General features: G+C 42.2%; 2 protein-coding genes across 2 annotated transcripts; one reads left to right on the plus strand and one right to left on the minus strand.

The window, feature by feature from the left end:
• Nucleotides 1-5,985: 5,985 nt before the first annotated feature.
• LOC129773018 (uncharacterized) lies at nt 5,986-9,645 on the plus strand. Its single transcript, XM_055776568.1, has 2 exons — nt 5,986-6,270; nt 6,330-9,645. Exon 2 carries the CDS (start codon nt 6,721-6,723, stop codon nt 9,643-9,645), a length of 2,925 nt encoding a protein of 974 aa, XP_055632543.1. The 5' UTR covers nt 5,986-6,270; nt 6,330-6,720.
• Nucleotides 9,646-9,987: 342 nt separating this feature from the next.
• LOC129773019 (uncharacterized) lies at nt 9,988-15,984 on the minus strand. Its single transcript, XM_055776569.1, has one exon. It carries the CDS (start codon nt 15,982-15,984, stop codon nt 9,988-9,990), a length of 5,997 nt encoding a protein of 1,998 aa, XP_055632544.1.
• Between the last annotated feature and the right edge of the window lie 1,325 nt (nt 15,985-17,309).

Consider the following 17,309-nt stretch of genomic DNA (forward strand, 5'->3'; position numbering starts at 1 on the left):
TTTTCAAAAAGTAGTCTAATTCTTTTTTGAAGATTTGAAGTATGCAAAGTTGCTAATTTAAGTATTTACATCCACAACGTTTCACTGCAATCTGAGATGGCGCTACCAACTCATGAGATGAGTTGGCATGAAATTCGTCATTTAGCAGATCGAGGACTCAGTACCGCTACATTTACACTCCCGATGTCCATTTATTTCCCTGGATTATTAGTATTCATTATTTATCATACTTTGTAATCAATGATTATAAGCTTTCATAGGATATTGACTGTAAACTAAAAATGATACCGATCTTGAACGGAACGGATGCATTATCATACAAATCACACAAACAAATTAAGTACAACGGCAATGCAACGGCATTTCGATGCCTTCTAGCTGAAAGTTTACTGACGAATAAATGTTTCCTAGCGAACTGAAATGTCGCAAAATTTCTGAAACTAAAATCTGGGATGTTTTCAAATTCAAATAAATCGCTGATTACGAGCGAATCAGATGGTACGAATATTTTTCATGATAGATGTTACCAACAACATCGTCATAAAGGCGATGTGAACCCTAGTCGGTCTGAATCAGGATTTCTCAAAGCGGTCGGTATCGACCCCTTGGGGTCGATCTCGGTTTCTCAGGGGTCGACAGAAACGAAACCTGATTTTGGGGGTCGACGAGCTCTAAAAATCGACCCCTATTAATTAACACAAGTTCTCATTTGACACTTTCAAGATACTGTCTAAGTTGTACAGCGTCTTTCAGATTAAACGCTCACGCAAAAAAAAATATAAAAAAATAGCTCCTTATATTATTTTTTTTCGCTCCGTCGATGGTAACACCGCATTCCCCACTTCGGGACGATAATATTCGGCTACTCGTTCAGTCTGATCGGATGGTTTTTAGTGTCAAGATGTACAATTTACAAGAACGTGTATTTTTAGTGAAATCGTATTACTCGAACAACCGAAGCCCTAATGAAACATTGTCCTCTTATGGTAAGAACTTCAACATTCGCATCCGCTCGATTACTTCCTCTGGGGGTACGTGACCGTTGCTATGTTAATAAGCCACAAAATTTGGAGGAACTCAAAGAAGAAATAATTCGGATTTTCAACAACATCGAAGTCGTAATGTTAGAGTTGTGCATGAAGAATTTTGTTCATCGTTTAAAACGCGTTATCGGAAAAAGGGGTGGTCACATCGAAAATATCCTAAAATTTCGTTCTTTATTTTCGTTCTTTTAAAATAAAAATCGGTTCACTTTTATAGAAATTATTAAAATTTGTTCCGTGAGCGTTTAATCTGAAAGACCCTGTATAACGTGAATCAAGTTTTTATAAGAATGACTAATATTTCAGTAGAATATATTAAGTTGGGGAAAAGTAGTCCATTATGTTTGCGTAAAATTCAACTCTATATGAAATATTTGTTCGATTTGGGTCAATCGTTTGGTTGTATATTTTGTTGCCATTTTAAAGGTAACGAAGAACCAAGAATTCTATAAGAGAGACATTCGTCTTGGTCTTGATTCTTATTGGCGAAAAAGTGATCGATTTTCACAATCTTCTCTTGATCCCCCAATTTATTATCACTCAGGAAGTTTTGCAATGCGAGAAAAAGGTGGTAATCACTTGATGTCAGGTTCGGACTGGATGCATTATTACTTCCCAGCCAACCTCCCAGCGTTTTTTTTAATTCTTTATTCGAGAGGTTCTCATCCTCCTGGGCTGGTTCGCCTACCTCTCGGAGTTTCTGGCGAGTCATTATAGACATGTTTGGCCTTGCGTTGCTCTGATGGAACACAACACTTCTTCTGTTGGGCAATTTCGGCAGATTCTGGCCAATCACTACCTTCAAACAATCCAGTTGTTGATAGTAAAGATCTGAATTTAGTATTTGGCCATACGGAAGTAACTCCTAAAAAATGATTCTCTTCTAGTCCCACCAAATACGCAGTAAAACCTTCCTAACCGTTAGTTCTGGATTGGCCACCGCTTGAGCTGCTTTGACCACAATAATTTTCGCACAATATTGTCGTGTGTGACCAATTTTTCATCGCCAGTCACTATCCGTTGAAGAAATGGGTCGATTTCATTTCAGCAGATGGAAATTCGATCCATCGTATGTTTGTGTTAATTGGGGCGGCACGCAAACACCGAACATCTTTGTGAATCCAGCTCGGCGCAGACGGTTTAAAACTGTTTTATGGTCAATCTTCATCTCCTGCGCGATGCGAATGAAGTGATTATCATACCACTTCGTGCGGCCGGCAAAGAGTTATTAATCCTTTCGTTACGAGTGTCGTCTATAGACGACATCCGCGCGACGAGCTGTGTGTATGAGCGTCGTCATTAGACGACATGAAATTCATACTGCTCTTCGATCACACCAGCGCGATGTGCATACTTTTCGGCGTAGTGCTCCATACAGGGATAGTACTTCGGCGGAGCACACTGCTATAATGAAAGGGTTAACGCTCAAAACCGACGTAACATCTTGTTTTTGATGCTTTTAACTTACACACCGGTACATAAATGAAAGACATAATTCTAAGTCAAAATCCATTCGAAAGCAAGCTCAGCACTGTACAGTTTTCTTTGTGCATATTGTGAGAACGCTTTGTGAAGCTTCATTGGAGCTTGAATGATAATACACTCATATATTAATTTAATTCAATAGATTACAAAGTGATTACATCGCTAAATGAAGTGAACTAGAGTAAAGTGATTGAAAAAGAATTTACGAAATGCTAAATTACCAACGTGCGAAGCATAACCATACTTTTCTGCTGTTTATGAAAAAGCGACAGAAAAGATACCAAAATAAGTTTTAATATTTTTCTATTTTTTTTCATAACCCCAGAACACTTGTGACCGAAAAGTTATAAATGTTCGATTTTCTTTGTTTTCTTCTTTCGCGACGTATTACACAAGCATTTTACTAAGAGGATTGAGAATATTTTAAATTTACAAATTCCTCAATGAATAATAAATTCCTACAATATCACATCCATGGAAGAGGGCAATGTCGACGATCCATGAAGAGTTCATTACCTTCCGCACAGATGAGGATCTCAAGGAGGTATTCTAGTGTAGAGAGAATAAAACAAAGAACATTTTTACTTTCCATTACATCATTATTTGTTCATCTATCTTTTTACAATAAAACAAAAATTGAACGAAGGAAAAATATCCGTAACTAGAATAGTTACAAGCTGACAAAGTGAGTGAGTTAAAAAAAAAGTTGTGCCATGGCGTACACGATTTCAGTCTTTCTGGTTATCTGAAACAAAAAAATCGAACAGATTCTTAATCAATAGAAATGCCGCTATCGCATGAACCTCGGACAAGTCAAGAACATCTTTTTTGAGAAAATGGCGGCCGTTTGAAAAACAAAATGCGGTTTAAAACGATTTTACTTACGTTTACCGATTTTTTAAAAATTGTGAAAATTAAAAAATATTATTTTTTAGAGGTTCATCCGTTAGAGAAATGCCTGCAGATTGTATCCATATAAATTCGACATGAATTGGTTTAGTAGAACTTGAGATATCGTGTACGCCAGTTTGAAAAAACTACTTTCGAGAAAAACGCATTTGAAGTTTATTGTTATGGGCTGGTTAGATACCGCGTCACTAAAATGGTTCTAGCTCGGTAAATAATAGGATTTTCGATAAGTCCTTTCCAAGGTATATTTTTGGATGCCTAAACTATAGAAATATGAAGGAAACATAAAAAAATATTTATTAAAAATGATTAGTTACACTTGATAATTACTGAATTTCATGTATATATTTATTGTGTTGAATTTTAATAAGAAAATAAGGTTAAGTTTTCTCATTTGATCAATCGCGAAGTTTTTAAATTAGAAAGTATTATGTATGAATGAGAAAAAAAACTAGAGATTTTTATAGAAATTTTGCTACGGGGGTCTTTGGTATCACTTCTTTCTGGAAAAGGGGTCTCTCGCCCAAAACGGTTTGAGAACCCCTGGTCTAAATCTTCAACGAGTCATTCAATGTTGGAACAGTATCTGTGAACCCATGCTCGGAATAAAAAGCACATTCAGAAGATGATTCCAGCAGTTAACGATGAAAGTTATTATTAGATGAGTTGCATTAGAGTATGTTCATAAAATAACAATCATGAGATAAAGGACCTGGCCTGGTAAAAAGTGCCCCAAACCAAATCACTAGCTGTATGGCAAATATTGTGAAGGATATTAAATAAGAAATTTTGGTGGTTTATTTGAACCCCTATGTGGTTTGACGTAGGATCTATAGTGAAAAACGTTTTTTTTCGTTTATTTCACGCCATCCTCAATAGATCCGAGATAAAAATTTGAAAAAAATACTAAATGCGCATCTTAACACGGTGTATCAAGAAAAATTATCAAAAAAAAATTTCATCAAAAATTTTAGTACTAAAAAAAATATTATAAATAATTTTGAATTTTTTTTTTTGGGATTTAGAGATTCAGTACTACTCTAATTCATATTTAAACGTATTTCTACGACTTTTCTAGATATGTGTGATTTTTTTCAGTGTTGCGCGGTATCAAAAAATATTTTTTTTATATTTCCAAAGAGTGGTTAGGTAAGGGAGTAAAAAGTGCCCCTAAACCAAATCACTAGCTGTATGGCAAATATTGTGAAGGATATTAAATAAGAAATTTTGGCGGTTTATTTGAACCCCTATGTAGTTTGACGTAGGATCTATAGTGAAAAACGTACTTTTTCGTTTATTTCACGCCATCCTCAATAGATCCGAGATAAAAATTTGAAAAAAATACTAAATGTGCATCTTACCACGGTGTATCAAGAAAAATTATCAAAAAAAAAAATTCATCAAAAATTTTAGTACTAAAAAAAATCTTTAAATTCGGAAAAAAAAAATTTGGGATTTAGAGATTCAGTACTACTCTAATTCATATTTAAATGTGCTCTTACGGCTTTTCTAGATTGATAAATATCTTCAAGCTGTTTTTTTTTCAAATATCTTATAATAAAAATAAAATAATAAAAAAAATGCACAGTACAAAAAATGTTAAAGATTTTCTGGCATTTCGAAATTTTGAAAAGAAAATATAACTTTGAGACCCACTTCTGCTCAATTTTTTATTTGAATGCGTTCGTATGTGTCGTTTTTCTACATGTAGCGTAATTTTTCCTGAATTTTTAAGAGCATTGTGTGACACAAAAATAATTTTCTTCATCGTCTGCATTATTATTTTTATTTTCTTGAAATCGATTATTTTATCGTATTCGTGGTTTTCAATTGTAAGATTAAAATAAAAAAAGCAAATCGGATTTGTGGTCTGAAAGTTATATTTTTTTTTCAAAATTTCGAAATGCCAGAAAATCTCTAACATTTTTTCGTACTGTGTATTTTTTTATTATTTATTTTTATTATTTTATTTTATTTTATTATAAGATATTTGAAAAAAAACAGCTTGAAGATATTTATCAATCTAGAAAAGCCGTAAGAGCACATTTAAATATGAATTAGAGTAGTACTGAATTTCAAAATCCCAAAAATATTTTTTTCAGAATTTCTATATTTTTTAGTACTAAAATTTTCGATGAAATTTTTTTTTTGATAATTTTTCTTGATACACCGTCGTGGTAAGATGCACATTCTGTATTTTTTTTTCAAATTTTTATCTCGGATCTATTGAGGATGGCGTGAAATAAACGAAAAAGTACGTTTTTCACTATAGATCCTACGTCAAACCACATAGGGGTTCAAATAAACCGCCAAAATTTCTTATTTAATATCCTTTACAATATTTGCCATACAGCTAGTGATTTGGTTTGGGGGCACTTTTTACTCCCTTACCCGGCCAGGCCCTTTCCTGACTTTTGTTCATTATTGATTTTTTTTTTATCCAAAATATATATTTTTATTAAGGCTCATATGGCGTCAACCTGACGGGGCCGGGAGTTCAATATTTCGACAATGTTTGCCTTATAACTATTGTTAATACGCCCGTCGATTTGGCGATCCCCTCGTACAGTACACAGTAGCAATGTAACTGCTTACTTATCGATCGTCGTTCGTCGATCGTCCAGTCTGCTTGACCATCACGTAACAATCGTGATCTGTCAGTGGACGATGATCAGCATTTCTTTATCTGCGACGAGCACAAAAGAACAGATTACTTGCAAAAATCCTTAAGTTATACGATCCTGTGCCTGATAATAATTTCTAAAGACTAGTGCTAGTGTTTATATACCTAAATTACCTAAAATTATTTTTTATAAATACTAGGATAAAAAAGGTAACAATACGTTGAGTTTGCAATCAATTTATCTTAAAACCTAGTGTCCTTAAAAATAGGTTACAGCTACAACTAGGAACTAAGAAGAAATTATCTACATCTATCGCTTATTATACTACGCTAAACCTACAATTTACCACATCGGTGAGAATCAAACATTAAACCTATTATACAATTCCTTATACATACAATTTACAAACTTACAATATAGGGCAAATTAGGAATATTGACATAACCTTGAATTATTATGTGGAAGAGAAGTTGAATTACTAAAAGTAAGTGAATTGGATTCTAAATTATGTATTTAAAATAATTATTGTATCCATCATTCCTGTAGGAATTTATAACTCGATGTACTCTCAGTAATAAAGTTCATGAATTCGGTTAATTCTGGCGACGCCCGCGACTATTCTTCCAACATTTCATAAATTCTTTTAACCGAGCCGAGAGATGTCGTCGAAGCATTCCAAAGCCGAAACCGCGAAAAAGGCGAGTAAAACGGTCACGATGAGCAATCAGCAAGTCGCAGAGCCCGCGACGAACGCTACATCCTGTTCAACAAATACCGTTGCTGTTCCCTCTACTAGCGGCCAGGTAACAGTAGTTAGTATCGATCAGGCCGGGACTGGAGTAGCCCCTGAGAAGCGTATGGCTGGAGAAAGGCGAACCGATAAATCTAGTGGCGCCACCCGCGCAGCGGTCATTCAGGAGTCAGACTGTCCCTTGTGTGATGAGCCAAATGATATGGAAATGGTCCAATGTGATACTTGCCAGAGGTGGTTTCATTTTCGGTGCGTGAAGGTAACGCAGGACATTCAAAATGTGAGCTGGAGCTGCACCGACTGTCCTACTGTGAGTAATCAACAACGTACGACTACCCCCGTACCTACTCAAAACCAAACATTGCCTACTCAGTCGCAGACGGCGAAGAGCGTTGTAAAGAGTATACAAAGTGAGGCAAGGAGGAGATTGAAGCTGCAGTTGCTGAAAATCGAAGAAGAGAAAAAACTTGAACAGAAGTACCTGAAGAAGAAATACGACATGCTTCTTGAGTACGGAAGTGATACTTCAACGGAGATAAGTGTCAACGAGGCGGAGAAAATATCTAAAATCGAGGAATGGGTGGCCGATACTGAGCGTTGCGATAACCAAGCGAACACCGGATTAGAGCCTGAAGAGATGGAAGAACTTTTGCCAATCCAACTGGCTGGACCTACAGAGCAAACTGCTCCGAATCTTGAACAAGGCACCGTGCAACCCACAAATCCACAACATCCAGTATCTTCGGATGTTCCTGGTATTCATCGTGTTAACCCTCCTTCGCTAATCGACCCTCGCATGTTCGTTCCAGGACAAAGATCAACACCGATGCGTCCGAGTCAGCAAGTATCGATGCCGCCGTCTGCGCCGCATGTTGCAAATGAAACTGTATGCATTCTAAACAGGAGTCAGCTAGCCGCACGACAAGCGGTTTCGAAAGATCTCCCGGAATTCAGTGGCAACCCCGAAGATTGGCCACTCTTCTTCTCGAACTTCAGTAACTCCACCCAGATGTGCGGGTTCTCCAACGAAGAAAATATGTTGCGGCTCCGAAAGTGCCTCAAAGGGAGAGCTCTAGAAGCAGTCAAGTGCCGCTTGCTTCATCCGTTTAACGTCGCAGGAGTTATGTCAACATTGAAAATGTTATATGGCAGGCCGGAAGCGATTATACAAGCAATTGTAAAAAATGTTCGATCGTTACCATCGCCAAACATCGATAGGCTAGAGACCGTCGTCAACTTCGCGCTCACCGTGGAGAACTTGGTCGCAACAATCCAAGCATGTGAAGTACACGATTTCGTCTATAATGCTTCTTTACGATACGAACTGGTGGAACGGTTACCTTCGACGTTGAAGCTTGATTGGGCCAAACACTCTAGGGATAAGCTCAATCCAAATTTGCTCGACTTCAGCTCGTGGCTGTATTCAACAGCAGAGGATGCCAGTGCGGTAATGGCTACGATAAATAACGACCCAAAGCCTCGTTCCATTAAGAAGGATGGATTTTTGAATATACATTCAGAAACCGAGTCGGGAAATAACAGATCGTACATGTCACCATCTAAAGTGAAACCAACTTCTTTCAGTGGGTTGGAGAAGCATTGTCCCATATGTAAGGGCGGGTGCCAGAGCGTTCCAAAGTGCAAACGATTTGCCGAGTTCAGTTATGACTCGAGATGGGCTGCAGTGCGAGAGTGTAAACTCTGCCGAAAGTGCTTACGGAAGCACAACGGATCATGCAGGCAACAGAAGCCATGCGGAATAAGTGGTTGTACTTATTTACACCACCCTCTTCTCCACAGTGAGAAACAACAGAGCAATAGTTCGTCAAATGGATCAATCACTGCTACGCTATCAGAAGGGACATCTCAGCAGAGTTGTAACATTCACCAAGGTCAATCGAAAGTTTTGTTCCGAATACTCCCAGTTCGTCTCTATGGACCCTCGAAAACAGTGCAAGCCTTCGCGTTTATCGATGATGGTTCGGAACTCTCGTTAATGGATCAAAGCTTGGCTGAAGAGTTAGGTCTGAAAGGCCCCAGGAAATCTTTATGCCTGAAATGGACAGGAGAGACGCAGCGTTTAGAAAAATCGTCACAAATTGTAAGTCTGCAAATTTCAAGTTGCTTCAGTCAGGCAAAAAGGTACGAACTTTGTTCCGTACATACCGTACAAAGTCTACAAATAAGACCGCAAACACTACTCTATTCTGAGATTCAGAAAAAGTACCAACATCTTGTCGGGCTTCCCATTCAATCGTACGAGAACGCCTGTCCTCGTATATTGATAGGTCTTGATAATCTCAATCTCGGACATCCACTGAAGTGTAAAGAAGGACAATCACAAGAACCAATAGGCGTCAAGACGCGTCTTGGGTGGACCGTCTATGGAAGCTGCGTGTCAGAAGATGCTGCTGAACATTCCGTTAACTACCACTCCTTGCAGATTTGTCAATGCAACCAATACAATGATGAGGATCTCCATAGAACAGTTAAAAGCTTCTTTTCGTTAGAGAGCATTGGAATTACAAAGCCCGAAAGACCCTTACAGTCTCAGGACGACCAGCGTGCCCTGATGCTTCTGGAATCGCTAACAATATTTCGAGATGGAAGGTATGAAACGGGACTTCTGTTTAAGTACGACAATGTGCGTCTGCCGAACAACAAAGAGATGGCGCTGAAGAGGTGGCAGTGTTTGGATCGGAGGATGAAGCACGATCGAGCATTAGCTGAAGCAGTGAACGCGAAAATCGAAGACCACATCGAGAAGGGTTACATACGCAAGCTAACTGTTCGGATTACGGAAAGAAATTCTTTGGATCAACTTCGCTGTTAGTAGATCAAAGCTACAAATATATATTTATTAATTAAATTCATATTTTTAATAGATTTACCCTTTTACATTTAGTTTCTCTTCCTCCTGCAATAGATTTTCTGCCTCGCAAGATTGCCTTTTATCTGCGAATCTTAACCCACGTGTTGTTCGTTTTAATACGTTTTGTGTCCTGTCTTTATCATTTTAATTAGGTACAATATTCCAATTATGTATGAGATTACTCACGGCTGTAGTTCCACAAATTCACTAGTTATATCTATTATTTTAACTAGTATAATCAATTTAGGAATAACTTTATTTTAACTTGTGATTTTTAAACACGTACTTTCCACCATGAACCTTTCATGTTTTTTGCCTATTTGACAATTGACTAGTCCGAGAGTCAGTTGTAGCTCGTTTTTCGACATGTCTACTATTTGACGTTTTAGTGTTTCTGTTTTCCGACGAGGCTGCTCGTGTTCCCTGCGGTGTTGTTTCTAACATATCCCCGGCCCGTAATCCTGGTTCGGTCCCCTGATCCGGTCCAGCGTTACCCTCGTCAATATCCAACACCGCAAGCTTAGTTGTTGGCCGTCTATACACTCCGCTGCTGGTTCTTACCCAAGCCTGCCGAACCCTGCCGTCCTTTGACACTATCGGCTCGACCACGACTCCCCGAACCCATAACTTCCGGTTCTTACCGTCTACTACGTATACCAGGTCACCTTTTTTTAACGGCTTTACTTCGCTGAACCACTTGCTCCGCTGGTTAATCATCGGCACGTACTCTTTCACCCACCGCTGCCACAACTGTTCAGCCAATTCTTGGGAACGATAATATGCATTGCGAATGGCCTCCGCCGAGTGAGGAGGTGGTGGAACCAGAAGCGGTTCATTTGGCGACACTCCTCGCAAGAAGTGGTTTGGGGTGATTGTATTGGAAGCTTCTTCGGCTACGTACACTAACGGACGAGAGTTCACCATATCTTCAGCTTCGATGATCGCTGTGTGGAGGATCTCGTCTGTGAGTTTCTTTCCATCGAGAATGACCACCAATGCCTCCTTTACCGTCCGTACGAGGCGTTCCCACGAGCCCCCCATGTGGGGACTGGCAGGTGGAATGAACCTCCACTTCGTGCGTGCATCAGTGTAGGCGTCTGCGCATTCTTCTTCGATTACCCGAATGTTCTCGAAAATCTCCTTTCCGGCTGCCTTCAGATTGGTTCCGTTGTCCGACCAAAACTCGAGTGGCGTTCCTCTGCGACCCACGAATCTTCGAATCGCCATCAGGCAGGAAGCTGCTGTTAGGTCGCTGGCGACTTCGAGGTGTACCGCACGCATTACAAGGCATGTAAATAAGACCACCCAACGTTTTGGATGACTGCGGCCAGAGGATACCTCCACGGGTCCGAAATAATCCACCCCGGTATAGCAAAAGGCACGCTGGTATGGTGAAAGTCTTTGGTTTGGAAGCGGAGCCATTCTTGGTGTTCGCGGTTGATTTCGGTGCACTTTACACCACAAACAGCTACTCGCCACCTTCCGTACTGCAGCGTTGATATTTGGGATGAAGTACCGCTGACGCAGCTTATTCTTTACGGTTTCACGAAAACCGTGCCCATATCGCTCGTGGAAATGGAGAATAATCTTTCTTGTAACCTCGTGGTCCCTCGGCAGGATGATTGGGAAGCGTAGTTCAAATGGTAACTCTTCGGCATCCCCGGTGCGGCCTTCCATCCGGATGACACCATCAGGGTCCAGCAATGGAGTTAACTTGTAGAGAGGACTGCCCTTTTCTAGAGGGTACCACTTTGCTGCTTGCCTTTGCTGATTTTTCGTGAGCACTTTGAGTTCGTCTCCGTATGTCTCTGCCTGAACAATTTTTATAAGAAAACATTCGGAACAACGAAATTCCTTCTGCTTCAGCGGTACGCGAACCATAGGGATGGAAACCGGGAGCAACACCTTCACTTGCGCCTGCGTCGGCTTAAGAGTCTCAATTGGCAAACCTTTCACCTTCCGCCTGCAGTTCGAGATGAATCTGAAGACACATGCCACCGTTCGGACTAATACGCTCCACTTTGAAATCCGCTTGACATCAACCAAAGGCTCCGGAACGGCAACATCGTGGAACAAGTAATACGCCCTAAGCTCCTCCGCAGTATTCGCTGAAGGTCTGGATTGCTGAGGCCAGTCTGCTTCATCCTGGTATAAGAAACATGGTCCCTTGAACCACACGCTTCCCGTGTCGAAACTCTGGTCACAGCTCCACTTCGTCAGCCTGTCAGCGACGTTATATTTAGTTGGCACCCATCGCCAATCTGTCAACCTGGTGAGGTCTAAAATCTCCCCTATACGGAATCCTACGAACGGTTTGTATTGCCGCTGGTCTGAACGAATCCACGAAAGGACCGTTTGGGAATCGGTCCAAAAGAACTTTCGTGATATTTTGATGCTGTGGCTGGCACACACCGTCTTCGCCAATCTCGCTCCCATAACAGCGGCTTGGAGCTCCAGCCGCGGAATCGTCAGTTGCTTCAACGGCGCCACCTTCGTTCGACTCATCACCAACGCACACCGAATTTCTTCTCCGATCGTCACCCGAAAATACGCCACGCAACCAATCGCTTTCTCGCTAGCATCGGTGAGTATATGAAGTTGGACATCGGTTAACTCATCCGATGAAGCGTCCCCGAAGTACGCCCTCGGAATTCTGGCTGCTTCGATCTCCGGCAGTAAGTTTATCCAACTCCTCCACTTGTTGTGCGATTCTTCTTCGATTGGTTCGTCCCACTCACAACCGGTCCTCCACAAATCCTGCACCAGTATTTTGCCCTGCACGGTGAATGGTGACAGGAATCCAATCGGGTCGTACATGGACATTATGTGGCTGAGGACGCTTCGTTTCGTGGGATGCTCATCATCAGTCATCCTAGGAGGAGCGGTGAACAGGAAAGCATCATTTGTCGTGTTCCAGGATACACCCAAGACGCGTTCGGCAACAGAGCTCTTGTCCTTGAAATGTACAGTAGGACCAACACATTCTTCTCCCATCTCACGTACAAATTGCTCCGAGTTGCTCACCCAATTTCTTATATGGAACCCACCGCGTGAGTGAATGTACTTCACCTCCCTGGCCAGCTTTACCGCCTCCGCAATAGTATCGGCGCTGTCGTAGTAGTCATCTACGTAATGGCGGTTTGCAATGGCTGCTGCCGCTTCCGGGTACTGGCTGGCAAATTCACCTGCGTTCAAGTTTTTTATAAATTGTGCGGAACACGGCGAGCAGGTTGCCCCGAAAGTTGCAACATCCATGATGTAGACCTGAGGCTCAGGATCCGCTGAATCATTTCGGAACAGAAACCGTTGTGCATTTTTATCTTCTTTCCTGATTTTGATTTGGTGGTACATCTCTTTGATGTCACCACCGAAACCGTAGCGCCGTTCCCGGAAGCGACAGATGACCGATGGGAGCGAGATCAGCATATCTGGTCCCTTCAGCAATTCCGAGTTTAACGAGACACTTCGGACAGCAGCTGCAGCGTCCCATACAAGACGCACCTTTCCGGGTTTGCGTGGATTCTCCACAACGTTCAGTGGAAGGTACCACACTGTTGCCGGATCGGATTCGGACAGTTCCTCCTCGGTCGCTAGATGCGCGTACTGTTTCAACTGGTACTCCTTGACTTGTTGCCGTATCTTTTCTCGAAGCTGTGGTTTCTTCTCCAAGCGTCGTTCTAATGTCAGCAATCGCTGTTTTGCCATGTTGTAACTATCAGGAAAATTTCTCTCGTCCTTCCGCCAGAGCAGCCCTGTTTCGAAGTGATCGCCGACACGAATAGTGGTTGTACGCAGTATCTCTCGGGCTCGAAGGTCTTCTTCCGATTCTGGAACGCCAGTCGGAGATACACCTTGTTGTTCTAGATCATATTGGATTCGAAAGATGTCATGAAGTTCCTGATTGGTGACCTCTTCCGTCATATGAAAATTGACGTGTTGCATCAATGACGGGATCTGCTTCTCAGGCCCGTAAATTGTCCACCCTATCTTGCTTCTCACGCCAATCGGCTCACCGGGTCGACCGATCCGCGCTTCCAGCGGAGCGAACACGTGAAGGTTGTCCAGGCCGATTATAATCTTCGGATCTTCGAATTTTGAATCCGCTACCGGTAGATCACGCAGGTGAGCGTAGCGCTTCGTAAGTTCTTGAAAACGCACTTCCTGTTTCGGGAGCACCAGTTCGGAAACTGTGCGTGCTCCAAGCAGTAAAAGTTTTTTATCCGAGTCCCTTGCTGACAACATTAAATCGACTCGTCTGGATGCATCTTCGTACCTCTTCATATTGCCGGTCCACGACACAATTAATGGTTCTGGGGTCCCCTTTGCTTGGAGTTGGTTAGCGATCGTCTCCTCGATTAACGTAACTGACGAACCCTCATCTAGGAACGCCAGTGTGTCCACTGACTGGTCCCCTACCGAAAGCGATACTGGTACCATCCGGAAAATGATCGACCTATTGGAACGACTGTGAGTATTGCACTGCACTTCCAACGCCTGTACCGTCTCCTTGGTACGATGCAAAAGTGGATGATGGTACTCCTGACAATCTCCAACACTGCAACGCAGCTTGAAACTACAGCGGCTCTTTCCGTGATTATTGAGACATAGCACACAAAGCTTATGCTTTTCAATTACTTTCAGTCTGTCGGTGACGTTTAATTTTTTAAAGTCGTCACAAAATCTTACTTTGTGATCCGACCGTTTACACATCCAACATGGCTTGGCAGCTTTGTCACCATGTGGCCTTTCCACCTTGGGAGGGGCGGAATGCATATGAACGAATTCTCTCTTCTTTGCGCTCTTATTCCTTGGAAAGGATGACTCATTTAGCTCCAGTGCTGAGAACTCTGCGACCTCGGACACATCCGAGACGACACCGCTCATAAAGTCGGTGAACATACGAAGAGGAGTACCGTGGGAAAACCTTTTGAACCGCACCCAGTCAAGCTTGTAGTGTGGCGGCAGTTTGTCTACAAGTTCCTGGACCAACATTGGATTGTTTAAGTGGTCTGCCAGTCCGGCCGCTTCCAGGTGATCGCATAATTGTTTCACCGTAATTCCGAAGTGAAGGAAGGTCTCTAGCTTCTCGGCCTTTGGAGAAGGAGCTCTTCGAACCTTCATGAGAAGTGCTTTGAGGAGTTTTTCTGGTTTCCCGAAAAGATTTCGGAGATCACTTATCACTCCCGGAACTGATTCCGGTAGGATCAATCGACTTCTGACCGCCTCGAGGGCCTCTCCCAGAAGGCAGTCCTGCAGACGCTTGAGATTGTCCAGGTTGGTAAACCCGCAAGCTTTGGTCGTGTTTTCAAAGCTGCTGATGAACAGAGGCCATACCTCGGGCTCACCTTTGAAGACTGGAAGCTGTTTCGACATCACTTGGCGAGCAGCAAGCTGGTCTTGTGTCAACCGATGCCCCGGCCCGTATGACCTCTGCTCCCTCTGATTTAGTCGGGTTGGTTCTTGCGGTTGCTGAACGGGTTTCCCATCTTCTTCTGCTTCTCTTTCGCCTTCATCCGCGGAACTACTCTCCTCCTCTAACAATGCTTTCAGTCTTTCCATCTTGGACAGTTTCTTCTTGGTCGGTTGATTATCCACCTTCGTAATTGTGTTCTTTGGATAAGCTCCTCTGGGATCACCTTTCTCATCTGGAGATGATTTCTGCTCCTTCAACCAATTCTTCACCTTTTCATCGGCTGGGGCTTCTGACCGTCTGTCTACTTCAAAGCCGCCGCCCACAGCACCATCCGCATCTGTCCATTTCTTAGCAGAGTTCTTCTTATTGATCTGGAACTGCTCACGTAGTGCATGCTGCTTTCGCAGGAATTCCTCTTCAGCAGCTAGGTTACGCTCCAGCATTTCCCTCTCCTCCAACAGCTGCTTCTCCCGTAGCTCTTGTTGTTGTCGGAACTCCTTTTCACGTAAATCTCTTTCTTGTTCCATACGCTTCTCTCGTAGAGTTTTCTCCATGACCAACCGTTTTTCACGGAGCTCCTTTTCTTCTTCCAGCTCCTTTTCCATCGCTGCCTGCTCCTCTTCCAGTTGCTTTATTGCCGAAATCACGCTCTTCACCGACCCGGCATCACTTTTCGATCCACTCTTTGTCTTGGATTTTGTTTTGGGCTTTTGAACCTGCAGCAGGTTCGCGCATTTCGGGCAACTCCAGGGCCTTTTCTTAATTTCATCATCGACTCCAGCACATCCGTAATGCGCCCACAACTCACACTGACCACACTGGACCATATCATCAACAGTATCAGGTGCATCGCAGAGCAGACAATTCTTATCCGTAGAAGCATCCATTTTTGAGGTTATCCGTAAATCTTTGATTTTGTTCGGATTACGGAAAGAAATTCTTTGGATCAACTTCGCTGTTAGTAGATCAAAGCTACAAATATATATTTATTAATTAAATTCATATTTTTAATAGATTTACCCTTTTACATTTAGTTTCTCTTCCTCCTGCAATAGATTTTCTGCCTCGCAAGATTGCCTTTTATCTGCGAATCTTAACCCACGTGTTGTTCGTTTTAATACGTTTTGTGTCCTGTCTTTATCATTTTAATTAGGTACAATATTCCAATTATGTATGAGATTACTCACGGCTGTAGTTCCACAAATTCACTAGTTATATCTATTATTTTAACTAGTATAATCAATTTAGGAATAACTTTATTTTAACTTGTGATTTTTAAACACGTACTTTCCACCATGAACCTTTCATGTTTTTTGCCTATTTGACAATTGACTAGTCCGAGAGTCAGTTGTAGCTCGTTTTTCGACATGTCTACTATTTGACGTTTTAGTGTTTCTGTTTTCCGACGAGGCTGCTCGTGTTCCCTGCGGTGTTGTTTCTAACACTAACTGACGAAGAGGTTCAAGCCTACCCTAATGTCTGGTATCTCCCGATGTTTCCAGTGGTAAACCCAAACAAACCCGGAAAAATAAGGCTCGTGTGGGATGCTGCAGCCACAACTTACGGAGTTTCTCTGAATTCCGTGCTATTGAAGGGTCCGGATCTTCTAACGTCGCTGTTATCTGTACTGATACAGTTTCGCGAATGCCGTATTGCAGTATCCGGAGATATCCGGGAGATGTATCAGCAAGTATCAATTCGGAAGAAGGATCAACCGTACCAGTTATTCTTCTATACAAAAAGTGGAATCAACCCGAACACGTACGTCATGACGTTTGGAGCCTGTTGCTCGCCTAGTACTGCACAGTACATAAAAAATCTCCATGCAAGGAAGTTCGAACAGAGCTATCCTACAGCTGTTGAAGTAATCGTGGAACGCCACTACGTCGACGATATGCTTCTAAGCGTCGAACATGAGGAAGAAGCAATAAAGCTAACGAGAGAGGTGAGGAAAATTCATGCATCTGCGGGATTCGACATCCGAAATTGGGCCTCCAATTCTCCCGCGGTACTGAAGGCGCTGGACGAGTCCCCCACAGCAGTCAAAAGGCTAAGTGGTGATGGTTCAGTTGAGAAAATCCTCGGCATGTGGTGGGACACTTCTACAGATAACATTACGTTTAAAATTTCCGATCGTATAGATGCGCTGCTCTTGTCCGGTACCCGTCGACCTACCAAACGAGAGGTCTTGCGGACTCTCATGATGGTTTTT

Source organism: Toxorhynchites rutilus, chromosome 3 (assembly GCF_029784135.1).
Source record: "Toxorhynchites rutilus septentrionalis strain SRP chromosome 3, ASM2978413v1, whole genome shotgun sequence".
Lineage (NCBI taxonomy): Eukaryota > Metazoa > Arthropoda > Insecta > Diptera > Culicidae > Toxorhynchites > Toxorhynchites rutilus.